Genomic DNA, 26,610 nt, shown 5'->3' on the forward strand with positions numbered 1-26,610 from the left:
ATTTTATTATTGCGCTCTATTACACATTTCATTAAACTGGATTCGGATTCAATGTACAAAAATATACAGAAAATTACTTATTTTTGCCAGATAACAAAAATGCCTAAATTTGCATGCAAATAATATAGTTCTGCAGATGCAAAAGTTTGAAAATCAAACGATTCAATAACTTTAAAAAAGAAAAAATCTAATTACGCAACAATATTCTGACGCAGTGAGAATAAAATTGGTTAAAAATCTAAAATTTCAAGAATTTAAAATGTCAAAGAAATCTTTAAGAAACATCTTTGAGAAACTGAAGTTGGATTTATAAAAAAATGATAGGTTTGTTTCTTGAATATATCTTCTTCATTGCAAATAATCTCTATATTTAATATCTATATTTAGAACAGATAAAATATCAGAGTGAAATAGTTGATCGTAAAATGATAGGAGAATCACAGAAGGATTATGCAAAAGATTGAGATCTGAAACATTGCTTATATCTTTTATTATTTAAAAAGATTTCCATTCTCTGAATTGTAGTTTTTAAACTAATTAATGAGTTGAGTTAATTAGAAATTACTTAGTGGAAAAAAGAACTTATTAAGGATTCAAGATCTAAGAAATTTATAGCTTTGCGTATAATGTAAAAAATTTTTATAATAACGCAATACATTGCGCATTACAGTTTTTTTATTTAGCGCATAGAATTTTTAATTAGACAACCAATGATTTTTTTTATTTAAACAAAATGTATCTCATTTTGTTTTGTCACCATTTATAGAAGTTTAAATTATGTAAATTTGCGACTTTGGTTGGCTATAGTATTGTAAATAATGATAATATAAAATATATAAAAAAGAAGAACAAAAACAACAAAAATGAAAATATCTTTGAAATATTAATACCTTTTTATAGTCAGTATTCTTTTGTGTCATTTCTGTTGATATAAATTTTAATAAAATAAAGGTGCAAAAAGTAAGTTTTTAATAGATAAAAAAATTATAATTTAAAAATAAGGAAAAACGTTTGCGGAATAAAATATCCAAAAGCTAACATCGGAAATTGATTAAAAGCGCGATTTATTGATGATTACTTATAGTAAATTTTATATTTAAATTTTATTATCTTTACTAATTACAATTTTGATTTGGTAAGTACGCAGTCATACAAAACAGGAACAATTACCGAACGCCCCGAGCCAGTATTAGTAAGTTAATATCACAATTTGTGCACCTTTATTAAATACTTTTATAAAATAAGAAAATGTTGTATTTGTACTTTATTTTTATTTTTATTCGCTTATTACATAAAAACATACAGTATATCAGTATTGTGCTAACAATAAGGATAATTAAGAGACAATTCACGGATTTTTCAGATTTTTGGACATGATACATTTATAATTTTATAATTTTTAACCATATATTTTTATCGTATATTTAGTATTATCATTATTTAGTATTATGTGGACATCTCTCTTTTCAATTTTAAATTTAAATTTGATTTTTTTATATTTTGATGTATTTTTTTCAAGTCCTGTGTGTTAAATATTTTATTGAATTCAGGATAACGATTCAGTTTAGCGTTATTTAGAATGTGCAGAGAATGCGGGTTTTTAATTCCAAAATCGGAACTTTTAACTTTTGCGATCTTTTCTGTTTACGCAATTTTAATTACAATAAAGTGACATATATATAATATGTCATTGAACAAGCTACCAAACACTACATTTTTTCTTGGGATTCATTGGCGAGCCTAATGGGCAGGCAAAAGCTTTAGCGAAATCCTCGCTGTTGGATAAGGGACCCAAAACCCGCACCGGTCCAGGTGAATGCACGCTGCTGCGGATCTTTGTGAGTGCATCCTCCGGTCTCATAGAACCGCACCAAATTTGTGCGTAATTAAGAAAGAACAGTTGATCGTGCGTCAGATTCACTCCTGGCAGCAACGGCTCTTCGCCGTGAATGGAAACCCATTTTTTGTAAGCCTGTTTGAGGCAAAAAAATTATTATTAAGTTAATATGTGTGTTTAGAATATTTCAATTTATAATTCTTGTAGAGGGGAGACCACAACTGATTGGCACTTTATATTTTTTAATTTTTCCATTTTTTCAGCAATTTTAAATATGATGTAAAGTGTGATTCTTTAAAAATAAACAAATATGGAAGACAATAAGTATCAGAAGCGCAGTTGTCGGAGTGTAACACTCGCAGAAATAAAAGTAGAAGATGTCTCACATATTTAAGAATACGAAATTATACAATAATTAGGATTTTCCGACAGCAAACTTTGAATTATTATATTTACGGTTGTTGATCCCATGTGTCAATCATTGTCAATTTTCTCTATTTCTCTTTAGAATTAACATATAGCCGGATTTTTTAAAAACGTGCAGTATGTAAATCTTTGAAATTTTGAAATTTTTGAAACTTATTGTTAATATATTTCTGAAACTATACAGTATGTCTGAAAAATAACGAAATTGACATTATATCAATTCAAATATATAAAAATCGCTCATTTTATTCAACGTATGATTTTTCAGCAATATAGCGTTAGGCATGGTCAACTAATGTATGGATAGACGTTTGCTTTAGGGATTGAGGATCCTTATCACAACTATTCAGATAGCTGGAATGTCATCGTAGCAAATCTCTTTCATTTTAAGTGTTCAAATTTTGAATTTTTAAAATAAAAAATAATAGCAAAAAGTCAAATTAGGTAAATATGATGAATAGATAATTACTGCTATTTGTTTTTTGATTAAAAATTCACGTACAAACGCACTCTGTTAGCAAATGCAAACAGATCTTCACAAATCGAGAATAGATCTTCCGTTTGTTGAAATTATAAAATGTGAATCATAATTGCTAAAACACTGTATTACTTTGCCAACATTATAGCATAGTTATTCGAGTTTGATGGACCTTTTCCACAAGATCTTTCATCGAAGTTGTTTTTAGAAGTCCTGACCGTTCGTCGTTTTCTAGATTTTTTACTGTCATTTCTAGATTTTGCAAAACATCAAAAACTCATGTACAAGTTAAACGATCATTTCTATAAACTTTTTTAACATTTCTTAGGTTTACGTTGCAGTTTTATCGAGTTTCAAACGGAAGTTATTATTATACAGGGTGACCCATTTTAATCTATCACCTCAAATATTTTCGTTCCCTTGCATTTTACAAGAAAATGTTTCAGACAAATGTTGTATGGTTTCAAGGGGGCCATAAAATGATTTTATTGGTTTGACCTTGGATAGTCGTTTAAAGGTCACACAAAGATCACCTTCAATTTCTTAAATTGAAACCTCTATTTTTCATTACATATTCTTATAGCTTATTTTGAGAGCTTTCCAAAACACTATAATAAAGTTATTTTCCATTAAATATTTGTCGCGTTATGAGGTTTAAAAGTTACGATACTGCCGGCATTAGCGTTATCCGAGATAGTCTGCGAGCGGATAGTCTGCCATATCACAGACCTTCTTAAAAAAACTTTCTACGTATTGAGAAAAATGCTATGGTATCAAGAGAAATCAGACGTGGTTTGACTTAAGGAATAATTTTCCAAACTACTAGTCGAGTCCTTTTGTGTGACCAAACATTTTTAGAGGTCACATTGATTTCTCTTGATACCATAGCATTTTTCTCAATACGTAGAAAGTTTTTTTAAGAAGGTCTGTGATATGGCAGACTATCCGCCACATGAAATCGTTGATATGATACGTATTATAGGTGAGACTAGAGGCAATTATAAAGCTGCGGAAAGATTATATGCTGAGAGATTTCCTGATAGACGACATCCAACGCGAGTGACAATAAAACATGCGGTTCATAAAGCTGAAAGAGGTGATTTAAAGAGAAAACGTCAAAAGACTGGAGCTGACAAAGTGAAAACGCTGGTAACTGTTGCTGCTATTCAAATGGATCCGTATACTTCCACGAGAAAAATTCAACATCAACATGGTGTACCACAATCAACTGCGAATCGCATTTTGCGAAATTATAAATTATATCCGTATCATATTACTTTGACTCAAGCATTGAAAATCGAGGATTTTATCCGTCGTGTAAGATTTTGTAATTGGGCTGAAAATCAAATAATACGAGATCCGTTATTCTTTCGTTATATGCTTTTTTCTGATGAAGCCACATTTAGTAAGATTGGAGGTGTCAACAGACATAACTGCCATTATTATTCTGAAGGAAATCCACATTGGCAACGGAATGAAGAATTACAATGGCAATGGTCTATTAATGTGTGGGCTGGTATAGTAGGAGATTATGTTATTGGTCTATATTTCTTTCAAGCAAACCTTAATGCGCAAAGTTATTTATTTTTTTTGCAAAATCAGTTACCGATTCTTTTAGAGAATGTTGATCTTTAGACACGTAATCGAATGTGGTTTATGCAAGACAGAGCGCCCGCTCACAGAGCATGGACGTCAGGGACTATTTAAATAATGTATTTGGAAGACAATGGATTGGTTTAGGTAGTCAAACTCAGGAGTGGCCTTTTAAATCTCCGGATCTGACGTCATTGGATTTTTTTCTCTGGAGATATGTTAAAAAAAAAGTGTACGAGACTGAGCCGACTTGAAAATATGCAACAACGTATTCGTAACGTGTTCAGAAGCATAACACCAACTGTTCTTAATAGAGTGCGTAACAATTTTCATAAAAGATTGCGTTTATGTATCCAACAAGGTGGACGTGTCTTCGAACACCTTCAATAAAATACTTAATTATTTTTAAATACGCACCACACACACACACACGCGCGCGCGCGCGCGCACACACACACGCACGCACGCACACGCACACGCACACGCACACACACACACACAAGAGATGTAAATCTGACCGTGCAACCTCCACGTGGTACATCTCGGATAATATCTCTAATGCCGGCAGTATTGTAACTTTTAAACCTCATAACGCGACAAATACTTAATGGAAAATAACTTTATTATAGTGTTTTGGAAAGCTCTCAAAATAAGCTATAAGAATATGTAATGAAAAATGGAGGTTTCAATTTAAGAAATTGAAGGTGACCTTCGTGTGACCTTTAAACGACTATCCAAGGTCAAACCAATGAAATCATTTTATGGCCCCCTTGAAACCATACAACATTTGTCTGAAACATTTTCTTGTAAAATGCAAGGGAACGGAAATATTTGGGTTGATAGATTAAAATGGGTCACCCTGTATATGTAACTCGTTGCTTCATTGTATTTTCATAATAAAATGTATTTAAGCATTTCAACTGCTATAATTTGTATGAAACTTAAAAATGCGTCTAATTATCAATAGATGATGCTTACACAAAAGATAAAAAAAATTAATGCCATCATTTTTCAGACATGTTGTGTATTGCCTCGTAGCATATTTCTATCATTACCCTGAAAGATTGTTTGAGACCACCGTTGTCGGCAATATTTTCTCCTTGAGTCATCCTACCATTGATGTACAGATTTACTTCCTGTAATTTGTATCTAGAATACTGGTCTACAATACATTGTGCTCTTTCACGAAACGCCCTAATAGTAGCGTTATTCCACCATTGCATCATGTTGCCATCGTTGTCGAATTGACGACCCTTATCATCGAAGCCATGGGTGATCTCATGACCGATCACTACTCCGATACCGCCGTAATTTAAGGACTTGGGAAAGTGTTGAGAGTAAAAAAGCGGCTGTAGAATTCCTGCAGGAAATACTGTAACGCCAACACAACAAAACAGCACCAATTAATACTATTAATACTGTTATTGATAAACCGATAGTAAGAGGCGAGAAAAATAAGAATTGCGCACAGCAGTCGCATATCTTCCGGATGCATTCCTGTTTAAACTATTTGAAAATATTAATTTTAACATAGATCTTTCTTTTGTTTTCTTCGATTTTTCTAGGTTAATTTATAATTTAAAGAATAATTTCTTACATATCTACACTTATATAAATAGATCTTTTGTTTTATTACTTTATATACTTCTTATATGTAACATTTCCAGATTATATAGAGTGTCCCAATAAAATGTATATACATTTATTACTATATATTTTAACAAGTAAAATAAACAGACGTTAACTTGTTGTTGTGTTAGTTATCTTAAAGTTGCAAATGTTCAAAATGATCACCATCAGAACCAGTGCATTGCTGTCAACGATGTGCAACAGAACAACATATGCACTGTATTGTTTCTAGCGGAATAACAGCACGGGCATTTTCAATTTCGTGTTTCAGGTTCTACAGTGTTCTTGGTTTTATGACGTACAGTGTTTTTTAAAGTACTCCATAGGTAAAAGTTCGGAGGTGTTAAATCAGAACATTTAGTTGTTCGCCTGTTACTTCTTTTGCTAATTTATCTGCCATTTTATTACCACACACAGCTATACCTACATGACTAGGGATTTAACCTATAATTACTTTAATATATTGCTTCCTTCCTTGTTTTTCATATTTTTAGTACAGAAATATGCTCTTTCTTTTATTTTATAAATATACTTATTCTGATAAACATTAATACTATTATTACGCAACGCTGTACAAATACTTAATGAATCTGTTAATATTATTACATTAGTTTTTATCTCATTTTATTGCATATAACCCATTGCTTTTTCTATTCTTATCGCTTTGGCAGTAAAAATAGAACATTTATTATTAATATTGATTTTATAGGCTATATCTGACCCTTCTATCCCTATACCTGTACTTATACTATTTTCCTGTTTTGACCCATCTGTGTAAATTATAATAAAATCTTCACTTAACTTATATTCCTTTTTAAACTTATCTAATAAATCCTCATCACTACATTTTACTTCCTTTCTTTCCATACTTATATCTATGGCTATTATTGTTCGGTTAATGACCAGTAATTATTACTATAAGCTTCAAATCTACCAATCCGTTCTATTTCATTTCTATTTTCTAAAGTTCCTCCATGATTCAATTAAAATAGTTATTTTTTTTTTGGGATTGATAAACCTGTATCTACATTCCAAAATTTCTAATCTATTCATAATACCTTCTAACTCTTTGTTAAGAATAATGTCATTCTATTGCTATGTTTTATGTTTTCTATAACTCTAGATTCGTTTTCGTTTTTTTCCCTAGTTATGCTGTTAGATATAGAGAAAGAAAATCACGTGCAAGTATGTAAAAATATTTTATAAGTTTGATTGAAATATACTTATTTTGCTCAAGCACTACACGTACAGTTTGTTTAACTCTTAGTCCCGACTTATGGGTCGTTTTCGACCCAAGCGAAATTTCAAAGTGCTGTAATTTTTGAAAACGGGTACGGAACGCGCCATATCCCCTACCTAAAAAAATAATTTTTATCGAAATATTATGATTGGGACTTCAAGTTGAAGGTTGAAAGAAGCTCCATGAATTTTTTCAGATTTTTTAAAGCGTTTTTACTGATCCAAATAACGCAAAGACGCAAACAACCCATGAGTCGGGATTAAAGGTGCCGAAAAGAACCGTCGGGACTAAGGATTAACTGCATCATAAAAGAATGATCCTCATATATATTTAAGACTCTTTATTATCATAACTGTAAATCTTTAATCAGTAGTTTCTTGCTAGCAGACCTGCTCTCTCTTCCATTCTCATAAATTAGGCTTTCTCCATCATTAGTTGGAGTGCTGTTTCTATAGCTCATACATATTCTTATTTCTTTATGTTGTAATTTCTCTACTTTATCCTCCCCTCTCCAGTCCCTCGGATAATATATAAATAAACCATAGTCCATAATGGATTTTACAAAACTCTTGTATATTAATATAGCTGAATTAATTTCTATTTCCCAAGAAACTCTGTTAAAAAATTTAAGTATATTTATACGTTTATTCACTTTACCTTGTATTTGCTCTATTTGCTTATTGAAAGTGAGTTGATTGTTAAAAATCACGCCTAAGAAATTTGCATACCTTGAGAACTTGATTTCTTTTCCTTCAATTTTTAAATTATTCTGTACATTTATTATACCTTTTTTATTGAAGTCTATTATTTTGGTTTTGTCAAGTTCTAAGTCTAATCCAATTTTACTTAAGTTTTTACCAAGTATTTTAATTGCATTTTCCATTTCTTTCAACAAATTCTCATAGTTATCTCCCGTAGAATATACAACAATGTCATCAGCATACTGTAGCACCTTTATATTATGACTAATTCCGGTTATAATATCCTTCATGTACATATAAGGCATATAATGTGAGGCTTATAACTCCTCCTTGAGAATCCTTTATATATGATTGTTCAGTTGATTTTTCTTTATTAATTATAAACTTAGTCCTTCTTTCTTTCATCTATTCATTAATATAACCTCTGATTTTTCTTGGGCAGTTTTCTCTTTTCAGTTTATCAATTAATAAATTTCTTCTTACGTTGTCATACGCTGCCGTCACGTCTACAAATGCAGCCACAGTATGTTTATTTTCCATCATACTTATTTCTATTTCAACTATTATTCTGGCAGTATTATCTGTACATGAACGTCGTCTTCTAAATCCATTCTGGTTTTTGTCAAATTTACCGTTCTCCGTCCATTACACTAATTTTTCGTTGACCATCCTCTCCATAATTTTGCCTATACAAGATGATAATGTTATTGATTTTATTTTTTCTTTGTCCACTTTGTCAATAAATAATGTTTGGTGTAGCTTCTATTTATTAAATTGTGTTCCCTTATAATAACAGTAATTGAATAGTGCTAAAAGTTCGTTCTTAAATTTGGTGCTTAATCCTTTAATCATCTTGTAATCTACTCGGTCTATCCCCGGTGCAAATTTTTCTTTCACCTTATTACACGCACGAATTAATTCTTCATAGATAAAAGGTTTATTTAATTCTTCTGTTACAGATTCTTTGTTATCATTTTCTTCATCATCATTTATCCTGCTGTCTACCCATGGAGGTGCTAGTTTATCTATTTCTTTTTCTATGGTCTTAGTTCTATTTTGTCTGCCAATCAACCGCTTTAAAACTATTTTTTATTACTATCATTTTATTCCAGACATAATTAATGTCAGAATCTTTATTAAGGCTACCAACGAATCTTTTAAATCTTTCCTTTTTTTCTATTTAATTGTTTTTCAGCCTATGGTTCTTGTCCTTTTATATTCTATAAAACTATGTAAATCCTATCTTTTAATATGTTCTTTTAACTTCTCTTTCCTTTCTTCTATAATTCTGTTACAATCATCATCCCACCAGTCAACTGGATTTCTAACTTTTCTATTATTTTTCTTGGGTATTTTTTTTAATGCTTTTTTGTTTTTAATCTCTTTTTTTCTCCCATTTAATTTGTTTCCATAAATAGCCTCTTTAATAGCATTTTTCATAATATCTATTATTATCGAATATTTCTCTTGTTCATTCTTAGTCATATTCTTGCATTTTGAGCTTGTTTTCTTGATGTTTGATCAATTCATAATATTTTTTCCAGTTTGTTCTTTTTCTAGAAATTCTATTTGTTAGTTTAATGTACGGTGTTCTATTAATCTTCAAATCTTCAAAAAACAATTGGATAATGGTCTGAGCCCCTTAAGTCCTCTTTCTGTTTATACGATATAAACTCGTATATATTATCCGATGAAAACAGTAAGTCTAAATTTGATGATTTGACTCCTCCCTCTCCGATTCTCGACAGAGTGTCTCTATTAATAACAATCATATTCATCTCTTCCATTTTTTCTAGTAGTATCACTAATATATTAACGTTCAACATGTAAAGACTATCTGTTCTTCACGTTTCCACCTCGTTCCTTTTACGTGGGCGAGTTCTTCATCATGAAATTAATATAATCCTATCTATTTTATTACTGAACAACAATTTGGTTGAAAAGGATTGCAAATACGTCTTCCACATCTCTTATTTTATGTAATTATTGCGAGCGAACTTTATTTTTTATTAATTCTTATATTGTACACTAAAGAAGGCCTGATGCCAGGCAGAAACGTTTAATGTAAACAATTTTAAACGAATATATTATAACCTTCGCACGAAGAACTAGCATTGTGGCTCTTTACGCTCCTTATTGATTTTATTTGATTCGTCTTCTAGTAGTGTTTCTCCATTTTTGTTAGTATCCGCACAGTTCCAAACTTGATTATGTCAGTTAAAATCCCCTGCTATTATTACAGCTTCATTATCTATAAAATTGTAGCTGTCTATGATCTTTGTCCAGGTGTCATTCTGTTCTACTCTCCCTGGCTTTCTATAATATATATTCCTATAATGTTGATAGTTTTTTGGAGTCCTTTTATTTTAATTCCCAATAATTCAATGTTATTTAGGTTAATTTGTGCATTTTTTAATACTTCTATTTGAAGGTTTTTATTTATTATCAAGGTAATGCCTCCACTGCCTACCTGATCTTTACATTTACTATTTATAATCGTATTATACCCTGATACTCTGAAATAGTCTGTTTTTTTACTTTTGGTTTCTGTAATTACACTATCATAATTGCGTTTCTGTTTATCAATTCTTCTTTTTTGTTCCTTCATCCTCTGGTGTTCCAGACTAATAGCGTTTTCGATTATACAGGATTTGAACGACCCAGGGTTGGTTAATGACGTCATTGCAACCTCTCCACCAATGAAAGACTTGCATTTATAGTAAAATAGTGATTGATCAACCCTGGGTCGTTCAAATCCTGTATAATCGAAAACGCTATAAGATTTTAATATCCATTATCTTTTTTTTGAAGTTGATGCTTGTTCTCTTTCTGTTCTTTCTACTGATCTATCTTTATAGAGAAAAAGACAATGAGGCAACGCGCTCAACGCGCTTCTTTCTTTCTCACTCTACTGTAACTTTCAATCCTCCTAACTTGAAAAGTTCTTAATGAAAAATAACTTTATTATAATGTTTTCAAAAACTCTCGAGATCAACTGCAGGAATATGCAATAAAAAATAGAGGGTTCCATTTAAAAAATCCAAGGTGACCTTGTTCTGACCACGGTGTAAGAATATAAGGTGATTTCACGGTAACAAATTTTTGTGATTTTCCTGTCATTGTTTCACATTGAACCGCTAGGTGGCTACGTGTTGAGGGACTTTAAATATATATATATATAAATTTTATTGTCCTGCGGAACTTAATTATAAATATTCATTTTCTTAAAGAAACTTAATTTTCTATAAAGACTGGAATACATTATTAATTACTTTTTCTGCAAATTTAACTAAGAATAATTTGTTATAAAAAAATAAAAAAATATTTTGTCAGTAATATATATTTTTATACACAATGTTAAAAGTTTTATTTTAAAAAATTTGTATTATTTAGGACTATAATTATATATAAATGTGCTTTAGAAATTCATCATCTATCCTTTTCTATCCACATCTATCCATATCTTCTATTCTTTTTTACTTGGGATTTTGCACCAACGTGACATCTTGTGTGACATGCCTTAACTATGACATCTTGATCACAGATTTTTTGATAGAATACAATGGTCGTGAAATCACCTTATATTCTTACACCGTGGTCCTGACCTTGGCGACGTCACCTAAAGTCAAACTGATAAGATCAGTAACGGCCGTTTCAACCAACGTGGTTTAAGAAATTAAACCCTAGTGACATTTGGTTATCTTAACTTAATCTGAATATTGGTTTTTACCAATTATTTAACGGCGTTTAAATATCTGTAAGCCGAGTTTAAGTTAAACGGTCGATCTCGACCGTTTAAAGTAATTAAACGCCGGTTTTAAGAAATGTTACTAGCAATACTCTATTTTTATTTCTATATATCATATCATCAAATATGTATCCTGACCTTTATTGGATATCATCTTGTCAAAACTCACTCAACACTCATTGACAGTGTTTGAGACGTTACAGATACGTTAAAAATAATTGTAAAAAATAATAATTATTATTTTGTTGATATGATGGCGTATTTTAATCTTTTGTGGTCCTCAGATTCTGATGATGAAAATATTGATCAAATTGAACAAAGAAGAAAAAGATTTAAAGAGCGAGTTAATTATTTTGAAACATTAGATGACGTTGAATTTAAAATACAATTTAGATTAAGTAAAGATTTGGTATAATTAATATTAGAACATATTAGAAAAGAGTTAGAATTTTTGACAAATAAGTAAGTTCTTTAGTATTATTTTATAATTATAATTACAAGTTTAAATTATATATATATATATTTCCTAGAAATAATGCAGTATCTTCTATGAAGCAATTATTATTAATACTACGTATTTATGCTATCGGATCATTTCTTATAACAATTATATTAAGAAATATATTTTGATATTTGATTAAATAACAATTAGATTATATTATCAGAATTATTATTTGAATATTAATTAGGAAAATATTAAAAGTAAAACGTAACATAATATAACTATTTAGCATTACTCAAATTATGTTCATAGCAGATAATATGCAGATAATAATATAGCAGATAATAATATTCCACAAAAAACATAAGATAAAAATATTACATTATACTTGTACATTATACATTTATACAATCGAATTTTCTCATCGGCAAAAAATATTCTGGTTTTTTTTTTAATTGTCTCAGCAATTTTTTAAACTCTCTGATGTTCTAAATTTGGTTGAGGATATACTATTAAACAAATTTTCTATTATTTTCTAATATTTTTTTTTTTTTTAAATTACCATGTCAGACTTCTTGTTTTCTATCACATTTTTATATTTGAAAATTAAATCAATCAAAATATTTTTTTCTGCTGTTGAAAAATTTAACATTTGTTTACGTTTATTACTTATATTACTCATTAAAGTTAAAATATTATTTTATATGCACAAAATAACTTATACTGGGCCGTTTCCAGCAACGTGATTTAAAAACTCAATAATAGTCAATAATAGAAGGCAATTTAAAGTCAATAATATCAATAGTTTTATATTTTCGATTAAAGATAAGAATCACTATTAGACTGGAAACCCTAGTTCTAGGTTCTCTAATATTAAACCAATCAGCGTTCTGTCTTCAAATAATTTCAGAGTTATTAGACATATAGTATAGGTTTAGTTAATCGTCCTCGATATAATCGTGGTAGAAACAAATCAGTATTACTTTTGATTTAAACTCAGGTTCAGGTTTAACTGAGGGTTTGCTAAATTGCTGATTAGGTAAAGTTGGTAGAAACGGGCCTATGTAGATCTTTTTAAACTTTACAACTTTTATCGGAAATAGTTTTCTATAAAACTTTTATTTTTCGAGATATTTCGGGGTCCCGGTATTTTTTCCTTACCTTGTATGTATATTTTTCAAATATTATTTTGTCATATTTAGTTTATGTTTACTTGATACCTTGTACATGCCTATTTTGTCTCGTACATACATTTATATTGCAGCCTTGCGACGGAATTTCGGTTGAGGAATGAAATGCAAGCGTTGTTTGTTTACAAACCATCTCACATAAGGGTGATTCAAAATAACCGCATGTCCTTAAAGGAAAATATTCCTGAGCGTATTCTGAAACAACTTTTCCTTTGGCAAAAGTTTGTGCGGAGCTTAATTTTCAAATTATAAAAGAAAATAGTTAGCATATCGTGAGTTGAGTACAAGAAACAAGCAGGGGCGCTGCAACTCACCGCTACACACGGGTCTTTACGTGAGGCGCCTGCTACAATCAGCTAACACTCACGATACACAATTACTCGAAAAACACGTGTTTCTTTTTTCGAGTAATTTTCACGCATCGAGTGATTAGTAATGATCATTAAATAAATTTCTCGTTTTATCGATGAAGTGAGTGAACAGAGTATGTAAATGTGTTGTGTTTGGAAACGTGAAACGTGAACCATAAAAAAGTGAAAAAACTTTTACTCAATATGGATCTGTTTTATCGCGGGAGGGAGGGAGAGAAGAAGGGGGGGGGGAGAGAGGGAAAGAAGGAGGGGGGGGAGAGAGAGGGAGGGAGGGAGAGAGAGAGAGAGAGAGAGAGAGAGAGAGAGAGAGAGAGAGAGAGAGAGAGAGAGAGAGAGAGAGAGAGAGAGAGAGAGAGAGAGAGAGAGAGAGAGAGAGAGAGAGAGAGAGAGAGAGAGAGAGAGAGAGAGAGAGAGAGAGAGAGAGAGAGAGAGAGAGAGAGAGAGAGAGAGAGAGAGAGAGAGAGAGAGAGAGAGAGAGAGAGAGAGAGAGAGAGAGAGAGAGAGAGAGAGAGAGAGAGAGAGAGAGAGAGAGAGAGAGAGAGAGAGAGAGAGAGAGAGAGAGAGAGAGAGAGAGAGAGAGAGAGAGAGAGAGAGAGAGAGAGAGAGAGAGAGAGAGAGAGATATGCGTATACGTATTTGTGTATCGTGAGTGTCAGCTGATTGCAGCAGGCGCCTCACGTAAACACTCGCATGTAACGATGAGTTGCGACGCCCCTGCTTGTTTTTTGTACTCGACTCACGATATGCTAACTATTTTCTTTTATAACTTGAAAATTAAGCTCTGCACAAACTTTTGCCAAAGGAAAAGTTGTCTCAGAATACGCTCAGGAATATGCCTTTTTAAGGACATACGGTTATTTTGAATCACCCTGTATATACATAGACCAAATGTGTAATGAGTTATTAACACAAACAGATACGTATACATAGACATAACGCCGACATAATGTCAATGTCATTTTTAGTTCCATCGAAATGATGGCGCTATTGCATCAGAGTTCGTCAGGCATTCCGCGATCCTCTTAAGGTAACCAACACAACAAGTTAACGTCTGTCTATTTTACTGATTAAAATATATGGTAATAAAATGTGTATACATTTTATTAGGACACTCTGTATTTGTCGTTTTATTGTCGCTTATTGAGGTAGATATAACATTTAGTTGTAAAAGCAATATTATTTTACTCAACGTTATTTAGAATGTATCATGTGGAAATATTGTAGTTTACTTTAAACTTCTTTTTTTATAATTTTTTTAATTTTATTTTTTTATTACATTTTTTATTTAAAAAAAAAAAATATTTTTCGATAATAATTATTCTTAAAAAAAATTAATTTTTTTAGAATGACATTGTAAAATTCGTTATTTTTGGTATATTTTTCTTCGATTTTCTCAAAATCTTTATGTATTACTTTATAAAGCCAAATTCGGATTTAATATATAAAAAATTATAGAAAGTTAATGTTTTTTTCTAGCCAATAAAAAATGTCTAACTTTGTTAATAAATGTAATTAATGATAATCCTCACCTATATCATTTTTGTTGGGATTGTAGAAAGCGTTTACCACAGCTGGTTCAGTCGACCACTTATTCTTATCAACTGGTTTTCGCAACTTTTGCAGATTGTGATAAGCATCATACTTAAGTACAGCAAGAATATTCCCCAGAAAGTGATTTTCTGTTATATTTAACTGAAATAATTCAATATGTACAATGAAAAAATTTTGATTATTCCTCAGAGGAAGCATGAAATATATAAGTATGTACATTAGGGTGATCTTTAAAAGGGGTCTGGAATTTTATTCTTGGAGCCCCCTAAATCGGCTCCAAATAAATAAAAAAAAATCTTCCCTAAGTTTTAGTCCTCTATCTCAATCCTAACCCCTCCCGCAATGAAGTCGAATTTCACCATTTAAAATATATGTCTTATTACTATATTTTTAATATATATTTTTTCGAGGGACTAATTACTCGCAAAAAAATTTGTAATTATGACATATTTAAGGGCGTGAATTTTATGTTTGTAAAAAAATATTAGTGTAATTTTAGGGGGAAACCACGTTGAATTACATGACCTAGATCTTGCTTTTTTCAAATTTGACGAAATATTGTATCGAAAAATGAACATATCCGTTACTTTGTGTTCTTTTATTGTGTTTATGTCAAATAGGGCTGTAAATAAAGCGTTTCAAGTGCGTTTTCAGTAATTTTATCCGGATTCTTTTTTTTCTTATTTTCGTACAATATCACGATATCTTCGTAATTATAAAAAAAAGGAAGGAAAAAATCGCAAATGAAACAAAAATAAACTATCGTAAATCGTATGATTTTTACAGCCCTATTTAAACATAAACACAATAAAAGAACACGAAGTAACGGATATGTTCATTTTTCGATACAATATTTCGTCAAATTTGAAAAAAAGTGAGATCTAGGTCATGTAATTCAACGTGGTTTTCCCCTAAAATTACACTAATATTTTTTTACATACATAACATTCACGTCCTTAAATATGTCACAATTACGAATTTTTTCGCGAGTAATTAGTCTCTCGAAAAAATATATAATGAAAATATAGTAATAAGACATGTATTTTAAATGGCGAAATTCGACCTCTTTGCAGGAGGGGTTGAGATAGAGGGCTGAAACTTAGGGGGGATTTTTTAAATTTATTTGGAGCCGATTTAGAAGGCTCCAAGAATAAAATTCCAGCAGACCCCTTTTAAGGACCACCCTAATATACATATATAATAAATAAAATAACATTATAAAGTACAATATAGTTACCATTACATATTCCATAGAAAGCTCAAGAGGATCTTTTAAAAATTCAGGATATCCAATTCGCTCGTTCATCGAATCGGCCTTTTTCTTTGCCACCATCCGAGTCTCATCATCCATCCAACGATTTTCAGCCAATAATTCATTAAAAGCCTCACGAATCGTACGGATCATTTCTAAAGCAGTCTCCTGAAAACCTCATCGGACATTCTGGTTTAAGAATTCTATCAATCACAAAGCCAATTCTAGAACTGAAAATACTCACTTTACTTTCATGATTAAAATTGTCACGTATAAAAAGAGCTCCTACTGCCATTCCGAGTTTCTTGTTGGTCCACTCAACGCATTGTGACCATCTATTCCTTTCACTGAGAATGCCTAGTAAAATTTTGCGAAATTCGATCCGTTTTTGCTGATATTCATCAATCATGTGAGGCATAATCGACATAACGAGTCGCCATACAATATAGTTGTGTAAAGTTCTGTAAAAAAATTTAATCAAGAAATATGTGAATATTAAACTCAGTCAAAAATTTTATCAAAAAATTGTAAGGATTTTGAAATCTATAATATTATAAAGCATGGAAACTGCAAACAGTTAGAAGCATGAAACTGAGAAATTGGAAAATAAAGAATTCAAAAACGTAGAAACCTAAAAATATAAGAATTTAACTTAATATTTAAAAAAATAAATATTTTCTACTGTTATTAAAGTACTATACATACAAAAAATATCAATACAGAACTGAATACCGGCCTTAAAAAGTGCGTAGAACATCATTTTTAAAAAATACAAAAATATATCCCGAAAATAACAATTTTAGTCATATTTGCAATGCTATTCCGAAAAAAATATTTGATACTATATTTGGATTTACTCATAAAAAATTACAGAAAATTATTCATTTTTCTGAAACAACAAATTTATTTAAAAGTTTATTATAGATATTGCCTTAAAATAATTTTTTAAAACATTTTCTTCACCTACGATCCGTCCTCGATATGATACCACCCATTTGCATAAAGTACGGCATCGCGTATGCCACGACAGGTTCTTCTTCATCTATCGGTGCGCTGATAAACTCGCGTAAGTAAATAAGCCACTTCAGCTGCGGTACCTCTTGCTGCAGTTCCCGCAACGTTAGTTTCCGGTAGATTGCCGAGGTATCGTGCCTGTCCGCTTCCGGTAATGAAGCCTAGAATCACCAATGGAATGGATTATGGAGAAAATCTACGCCTACATTTAAAATTTTTCAGACTTGTAATAAAAAATATAAATTTTTAATTAGTAATTATTATTTTTAATTAGTAAAAGAGAAATAAATATGTTTCGCTTTTAATCAATTCGGGAAATGAGACAAGCAGTACAAGATTACGTTAAATATAAATAAATCGTACGTTGGCTAGTTGTTTCTCTAAAACAATCACTCGATTAAACTCTTCTGCCGCTGAATGAGGATTCGCTCCCAGTAAAACAGCGACACTTGTCATGTAATTGTGATAAGCCTTTAGTTCGGCCTCGCTGTTCTTCTTCAAGTAGTAATCTCTGCTGGGCAATGCTAACTGCATCTGGTCTAACTGTATAGATAAATAAGAACATTATTACAATAGATTCTTTTACAGTTTCCAAAAATTTTGCTTCTATTTGTATAAACATTTTTTGTAATTAACAAAGTAATAAAGTACAGATAAAATACAAATAAATACAAATTCTTTTGTAAAAATAAGCGTGTTGTACAGCCGTCGACCGTCGACGGGGTCTTACTTTGGCGGCGCACCTGGAGGATGTTGGTCGAGGAGTTTTTATCGTCCGGACCAACCCATTGCTCCAACAATACGCCCTCGTTATACTCGCCACGTAGACGACCCAAAAGAACTTCCAGTGGATAAGGTGGTGGCTTCCAGGACGTTCCTACCACTGCTGGCCAACCACCGAGACGCTTTAAGATTTCCTTCAAAGGGGCATCCCTGCTCTCTCGTATGCGAGCTGCGTTTTTATGTTAATTTCATTTTTGTAATATATTTATATCAGATACAAGCTAAATCTTATACACAGCAATTTGGAGTCAATTTATTATATTTATATTGTTTATTTTTCTATGTATCTATGAAATTAAATATTAAATATGATTTATCATATCTATGACTGAAAGAGAAAGAAGGAAAGAGATTATGGTTGTTCGGGGCATCCTGTGTATCATTTATACCCACGGATGTCCATACACGACCTGTAGAACATCTTCGCCTTGAGAGTAGCATTATTGTCATCCGCGTTAGGCGGTTCCTCGAGAACGCGCTTCAAGATTACTTGTAGCTGATCAGACAGTACTTCGAAAGTACTGATAGAGCTTCGGTCTTCTGGTATCACGTGCAATTGATTCCATGTACCACAAGCGTATTGAAAGAAATCGATGCAGGGCGCTGCGGTACGGTCCATCGCTGCTAATAAACTAGCCGCTATATCCAATAAACCCTTTCATTATTTTTACTTGATTTTATATTAGTATACGACAAGTGTTTATAAATTGGTGATTACAACATTGGTTTATAAAATTAGACCATTTTTTGTTGTCTAAAAAAAAAGTTATTTAAGAATGTACACTGAATCAACGTTGACCTGTTGTCTAGCGAACAAATTGTTCGACTAGCAAGTCACAAGTCACACTCGCGATATTCACCTACTAAAGACAATACACACATCAGTTAAGATTGTCCAGACCCCATCCAAAAAAACATACGAGTAAGGACCCAGCAAGCACAGATATTAACTATTACATTGCCCTAACATAACAGAATGTAATATGCAATATAACATACATTGCGTGTAATACACAGATTAGTTATAATTTCTTATTCTAAAAACGTAATTTCCTACTAGGAGCATAACATAGTAATCCCAGCAAAACACAGAATATAACTGTAATTAACATGGAAGTAATATGTAATATAACTAGTGTTACACTTTATTAACGTTAAAATTATATAATTTTTTGTAGGCACAAAATAACTTTTAAAACTGTTGCATTATTTTATTATTTTCTTGTTATGCTAAAATAGCAGCAATATCAGATAAATATACATGTTATACAACAGTCATTATATTAATGTTATATTGATTTTTTTTGTTGCGCTCAGTTTATATGGTGAATTGTGAGCAGCAGCCTACAATATATTGTAGGTTGTTTATTGTTTATAAACACTGTTTGTTGCAGTGATATAACGTGGAAGTAACAAATATAACGCAAGTTACCTATATATGATAAAACTGTAATATACCACGTATTATTTTGCAACATTACAACAGTAATGTAACAGAATATTATTACAATATAATATTGTGTGTCCTTTTGTTGCCGCTACGCAGCGAAGCCAGATTTAATTAACTCGTATTCAAGATTTTACCATGAAATGCATATAAAGCCTACAAAGGACGGGTACTAACATAAGATCCAAAGTATATCTTTTCTTCGTTAATTTAATTTCTGATACAATCCCAACAAGGGATTCAGAATATTAAACAGATTATTTGAAATTGGGTGGGTAAATGGGAAATAGTTCATTTACTGCCTATTTGAAGCAAAAATCGGAATTTTTATAGAAATTAAATCGCAAGTTTTATAAATTAAATACATATAATTTAATTAATTTATTTAATTATTAACTCTATGATCAATTCTATATGAACCAATTCTATATGGAATATAACTACGTAGTATCAATGAAATTAACATATGTTATATTACATGTTACATTTATGAGTGGAAAATTACAATTAACCAATAATTTACCGGTAATACTAATATATATTACTTAAAACATTCTATTTTATTAACAAATGCTTTTACATAACATTAATATAACAGTGTTTACTGGACATCAGTCATTGCAAAGTTTTTGACAGTTATTATCGCATACACAAGAATTGTAATAATATTATTATATAATTTTAAGAACTGTGCCGTGTTACATTTGTGACACTATTTTTATCAATTAATCTTGGTAAATGCACATTTTATGTTTCTTTGTAATTGGAATGAATGGAATGAATAAAAAGATTAATATTATCTCCACCAATTCAATAAATTGCAACCTAATATGAAGTATACTAACTAATCCGGCAATGATGAAAGAATTTGAAGCGAATTTATCGCGGCGCTTTATTTTTAACCGATTGACTTTTCTTTCTATGATATTTATTGTATTAATTTTATTTATTTATTTCAGGATGTCTGAATTTACTGGCTGGAATTGAAAATTAGCGATTTTTGCTTGAAAAATACGCGATATTTAACGGAAGATCCGCAACCCATAAAAAAGTATTAATAAAGTATTAAAGTAATTAAAGTATCTTAAATTTTGATTGAATTTTTTTATTACAACATATTTTAACTGTTACTATTCTGTAATAGATGCAACTCTCAGGAATATCAGATCCTTGAATTAATTTTAAGCGAAACTAAATGAAATATGTATTCACAAAAAGATTTCATTCAATTTTGCTTAGAATTAATTCATGGATCTATTATTCCTTCCAGGGATTTCCATTTATTACAGGATAATAACTTAACTCTAATCTAATAAAGATGTAACTATACGTTAACTAATGAAATAACAGTTATATAACAATTATATTACATTTTAGTACCGCGTTATATCTATATGATATAACTGCAATATCATGTCAGTGGAAAATTACAACTAACCAGTATATTATATGCGTGCATTACAGCATACATGTTATATAGCGTGTTACATTCTGTTATATTAGAACAATGTAATGATTATATATCTGTCTTTGCTGGGAATAATTTCAGTTACACTATCAAGTTACACATCAATATTTCATTCCGAGTAATTCTCAAATGACCCCCGTAGGGAGGGTCCCGTTTGCCAATGGCTTCGTTTGTCTACAATATTTTGCCGACAGCTTCAATTACCGACATTCCCGATTGTCTACAAGCGCACATGCAAAAATTAAAAATACAAACGTACGTTTGCACACATGACATTATTGCGCACATGCACATTGCACACATGATATTATTGCGCACATACACATTGCATACATGGTATTATTGCACACATGAAATAAAGAAATCAACAAACACACGGTATTCAAAGGTTTATAATTAGATTTCACAACGATTCCACGTGGGTTTGCAACTTTTCGCGCGAGGCGAGATCTAACTCACATCACCCGGTGCTTCAGATGCGAAACGAAGTTTATATCATAAAGTCATGTGTGCAATCTGTATGTGCGCAATAATATCCTGTGTGCAAAGTGTTAATACGATTTCCTTATTTCATGTGTGCAATGTGTATGTGTGTAATAATGTCTTGTGTGCAAACGTACGTTTGTATTTTTAATATTTACATGTGCGTAATAATGCTTGTAGGCAATTGGGAATGTTAGCAATCGAAGCTGTCGACAAAATGTTGTAGGCAAACGAAGTTGTTGGCAAATAGGAATGTAGGTAGTTAAAGCCCTCTCTAAATAAACTTAAAGATTAATAGATTTATACTAAAGATAAATAGATTTAATATATAATTTAAAAGAATATACCTGTTCTGACACATTCTTCCGTCATACAAACATTTGAATCTGAAAATAAAAATGCTGCAATGATATACTAGTATTTGATTCTAGCCTAATACTGATTCTAGTACTGTTTTTACTGTTAGATTCTGAATATCGAATATTGAATTTCAATGTCGAATACCAAAACTCTTGAATTGTTATAATTTTCGATTTTCAGATTCTTTTGATTTTAAGATTCATTATCAGTTATCAAAATATTATTTAGGTACTCAATAAAATATACAGAAGCAGTATACACAATATAGAGGAGTTTTGGTATTCCTATAATACCGATATTACAATCACAAATTTCTATATTTCTAATCCTCGAAAATTAAAATAAAAAGATAAATAAAGGATAAAACTTACCGGGTTCTCGAATGCATTCACGTGTGATGTTCAATGCCAATAATAGAAGTATAAAACAACTGGCCAGCAGAGTGATAGCCAATACACTGAGCAAACGTTGTCTACTTGCTGTCCCACTTCGTCTTCGTGTGATTGAAGTAGCACGTGTCACACCAATTGGCCTCTGCGGCTTATTGTTAGCCGAATGTTGAAGAATAGATGTAGTAGTTCCACCGCGTGGACCATATGTTACCTAAATAAAATTAGTTAAAATAAAACAATTTATATAATACCGTCGGAAAGTTTTTTGGATAAAATAAAAATTTCTTGATGCATTAGATAATTCCTACAGAGATGAGGCAAATGTTTAGAATCATTATTTTGTTGAAAAACAAATTTTTATCTAATCAATTTTTTTTCTAAACATTTGTCTTATCTCTATAGAAATTATCTGACGCGGCAAGAGAAAGAAAAAGTGATTCAAAATATGATCTGGTCTCCTCAGTGATCTAATTACATAACTCTATTTCTATAGAGCTTCTATAGAACTCGATCAAAAAGTGAAAAAACTCAACAAGTGTCTTTTAACAAATGTCAACAAGCTATGGGAAGACCTTCAGAAAGTCTGGAAGTCAATCTCTGAGGACACCTTGATGAAACTTGTACATAGATATATTAGATTAACTCGAATATATTAGGTTTTAACTAAGTTCTGCGGATCGAAAGTAGATAGATTTAATATTTAGTATAGCATTTGTTTGTGGCGAGTTTTCATTGTTTTTTTAATAGTTGGCTATCTTGTATAAAAATAGATATATTTTAAGTCGCTGTTGCTATCGTAAATATTATTTAAGTGTGATTCAAGATAAAGTGCATACTTGCCACTGCATATTTATGTTCTTTAATTTAAAGAAAACTGCTGCTGAAACGAAAAAATTAATTTGTAAGGTTTATGATGACAACACTATATCTGCTGACATGTATGAGAAATGATTCAAATGATTCAAAAATAATGAGTTTGACTTGAGTGATAAGCCGTGCGCCTGGCCTTATATCGCTTCAACCATCGTACAAACGCTATTGGAATGGGAAGCTACTTGCAGTGGGAAGTCCTTCCACATTTAGCCTATTCACCAGTTGCGCCTTCGGATTATTATTTGTTTCGATTGATGCAACGTAAATTGGCAGGACAGTGCTTTCAAAACCAATCAGGTCCAAAAATGGACCAATGACTTTTTTACTGCCAAGAATCTCTGGCTTTTTTCCATCGTGACATTCAACTTTTACCAGAAAGATGCAAAAGATAATAGATAACAGCGGCAATTACTTTGATTTAAAAAATTTCCTTGAATATTAAATATTAACACAGATTTTTGACAAAAAAGTCCATAAAACTTAGTTAACAACCTAATATAAAGCTGTGATAAAGGCTTGCGATAGCTATTTCCAAAAAAAAAAAAAATATATAAGTATTTTTAACTTAAACAATAAGGAGCATCAAAAGCTATTCATTTAAGTATTCTCACTATTTTCCAAACCGTCCCCTTCTATCTGCTTAAGATCTTCTCTTAATTTCACAATCAGTAATATGTTCTCGCTGACGTCCCCCCGTCCATCTATTAATCTCCATCTAACACGAGGAGAGGACGCCGAGTGCATTGTTGGGAATAAGAAAAGACCTTTAGTAGATAGAAGGGAAAACTTGAAAAATGATAGAAGTACTCGAGTGGATAACTTTTGATGCTCCTAACTGTATAATGGTACGAAATTTTTTTTGATTAATTTTTTGTAGTTTAAACACTTGTTATAAACTTATATACCACAGAAAAGAGTATATTTTTAGTTTTTTTGCAATATCGTATTTTTTTCATTTTGTCCAAAAACTTTTCAATGATATTGTATGTTTATTTTGAAATAAGGATCCTAAAAAACACGTGATACTCAAAGAACGTCAAATTTTAATTATCAAGAAATTTCATGTACCTGAAGAGGATTTATAGTAGGTGCAGTGCAGTCTTGACCAACTAATCTTGATATCGGCAAATCGGCCGACGATTCAGTGACAATAGTTGAGGATCGTAGATATCCATTGTTTTTTTCGGCCTTCATATTTACCTTGCTGGTCCTCTACAAGACACCTCCTTGACATAAGTTGTAAGTAACTCACGTTCATCGGAGGAACTAACAACTTGCGGCTTTTTTGAAGCCTACGGGAAAGAGATTCCAAGCTCGTAGGATACGCAGAATACGCAGGACAACGTCCTATGGTATGTATTTTTTCAAGTTACAATGGATACGGTATGAACGTGTTACAATTTTTCAAAAATGCCTTTAAAATTCGTGATGTGTTTGCACTTTTGCAAAGTTGCTGCTGCCAGTTAATCATCATCTTTTGAAGTAACACGTAGGCTTTATCAAGCGATTGTCATAGTAGTCCAAACCTGTAATCTAAATATAGAAAAGACGAATGTTTTATGTATCAAATAAAGTTCTATGTTCTATGTTTGTACAAAACAGATAACTCTGTTATATAATACAGTTCTCTAAGAACACAGTTTTGATACAACAGTCTGAAAATTTCTTTAATCTATTTTTTTTCCTGCATTCTAACATACAATTAAGCAGTAATTAACAAAACTTATTATAAAACTACTTAATTTGTTAAATAATTTCATTTGCTTATTATGAATAGTTGAATAAACTGTAAACTTTTACAGATTGATGTTAAATATTCATACGCAATTACATATTATATTTATTATTTTATTATATCTTCGTATGCAAAGTTTAAGTTGCATGCATTTTCTTAATGTAAAAATATTTTTGTGAACTGTAGGTAATGAGAGTAATCTCTTCTGCACTACATGTAATGTAAAAAATTCCTACCTTTGAAATATCACTATTAATCATTAAATAATTATAATTTAAATAATACAAACATAATAATTTATGTAATTTTTAGCATACGAAAATATTTTTATCATTGCAGATTAAAAAATTTTGATAAATAAAAGTGCAAAAACACAAACAAATAATAAAATATGCTTTTTAATAATTTTATTTATTTATTATACTCAAAACATAAAACATGGGTACTTATATACACACACATATACACGAAGTACGTTCGCGCGCACACACACACCCACACACGCGCGCGCGCGCGCGCGCGCGTATGTGCTATGAAATAGTACGTTGCAGAAATCATGACTTTATTTTATTAATTTGTCCATTTAATGCTTAGCAATTTTATTACTAGTAAAAATTTTTAAATAAGGTTTAATTAAAATTAACTAAAAAAGAAAATTTTATTAGTTATTTATTAGAAATTCAGAAACTTATTAAGCTCAATTAGTTTTTATTTAAGTTGTAAACTTTCATTGCTCATAATTGAAAAACTATTTTAACTTTGACACTAAAATAATAAAACCACTATTTTTTCCAATTTACATATTTTTAAGTAAATATGTAATTCATAACTGTTACGATTGTAACGTGTATATCCAGTTCATGTACTAATTATATCAAATAATTTTATTAAAATATGTAGTAATATAATATATAACACTACTATACATAAAAAAATCTGGATTACACAGAATAAAACGATATTTATAATAAACCAATTTTAATAAATTTTAAATAAATTAATCACATATATACATAAAAACTACAAAAGATTCGAATTTTCAACAATAAGAATCATTAAGTGATGCTCATATTTATCCATAATGTACCTTAATTACCAGTCAATAAAATATATATCAAGGATCACACTGTGTGATAACACTTTTCGCAATTTATTCACTGTTATGATGAAGCAAGTAAAATAATTCTAATCAAATAATCGTAATCAGGCATCCGAATGATTTTTAAGGCGCACGAAAAGATGTAACAGAGTGAGTTCTGTTGCCTTCGTAGCTTGTGTACAGAAGCAACAAGCGTCCTGCGAAAAACTGTTGGTGATGTCGATCGAAGCCACCGCCACCACCGCCAGTGACGACTCGATTCCGATAAGGGGGTGTAAGAGGGTGCGTGCGGGTAGGCGAGCGCCACACGAAGGTGCAGAGGTGTGTGTGGTTGGGGGAGGGAGGGGGAAAGCGGTCGATGCTGCAATGCTGCGGCGATCGGATTTGTACTACGACGCATAGCGGCCGCGATACGAACCTACTTGGCACTTGTTTTATCAAAGGAATATCGTGATTTATTATAGAATGCGGCGTGCAATAGCATTTGTTCAATATAGT

At 31.1% G+C, this 26,610-nt stretch overlaps 1 protein-coding gene across 2 annotated transcripts; it reads right to left on the reverse strand.

Annotated features, from left to right (window-relative positions):
* Window positions 1-1,251: 1,251 nt before the first annotated feature.
* Nep1 (Neprilysin 1) lies at window positions 1,252-26,379 on the reverse strand. 2 transcript variants are annotated; one of them, XM_012369068.2, is made up of 13 exons: window positions 26,110-26,379; window positions 24,347-24,811; window positions 22,385-22,616; window positions 22,001-22,039; window positions 18,649-18,894; window positions 18,216-18,424; window positions 17,836-18,015; window positions 17,422-17,633; window positions 16,703-16,919; window positions 16,444-16,626; window positions 15,185-15,347; window positions 5,390-5,706; window positions 1,252-1,972 (listed from the first exon to the last, which is right to left on the reverse strand). In XM_012369068.2, the coding sequence occupies exons 2-13, from the start codon at window positions 24,470-24,472 to the stop codon at window positions 1,700-1,702; spliced, it is 2,397 nt and encodes a 798-aa protein (XP_012224491.1). In that variant the 5' UTR covers window positions 24,473-24,811; window positions 26,110-26,379; the 3' UTR covers window positions 1,252-1,699. The 2 variants fall into 2 exon arrangements, with proteins under 2 accessions (XP_012224491.1, XP_067208192.1); XM_067352091.1 differs by having other exon boundaries at window positions 26,101-26,379.
* Window positions 26,380-26,610: the final 231 nt, after the last annotated feature.

The sequence above is a fragment of the Linepithema humile genome, chromosome 3 (assembly GCF_040581485.1).
Source record: "Linepithema humile isolate Giens D197 chromosome 3, Lhum_UNIL_v1.0, whole genome shotgun sequence".
NCBI classification, from domain to species: Eukaryota; Metazoa; Arthropoda; class Insecta; order Hymenoptera; family Formicidae; genus Linepithema; species Linepithema humile.

What these genes read in the sequence shown, in the direction of transcription:
- Nep1 (XM_012369068.2), bottom strand. Translation starts at nt 24,472, where the DNA reads ATGAAGGCCGAAAAAAACAATGGATATCTACGATCCTCAACTATTGTC. An exon ending in CAGGTCGTGTATGGACATCC is followed by an intron (nt 18,425 to 18,648) that starts GTGGGTATAAAT and finishes ATAAAAACGCAG; the next exon opens with CTCGCATACGAGAGAGCAGG. An exon ending in TAGAGAAACAACTAGCCAAC is followed by an intron (nt 17,634 to 17,835) that starts GTACGATTTATT and finishes TGGTGATTCTAG; the next exon opens with GCTTCATTACCGGAAGCGGA.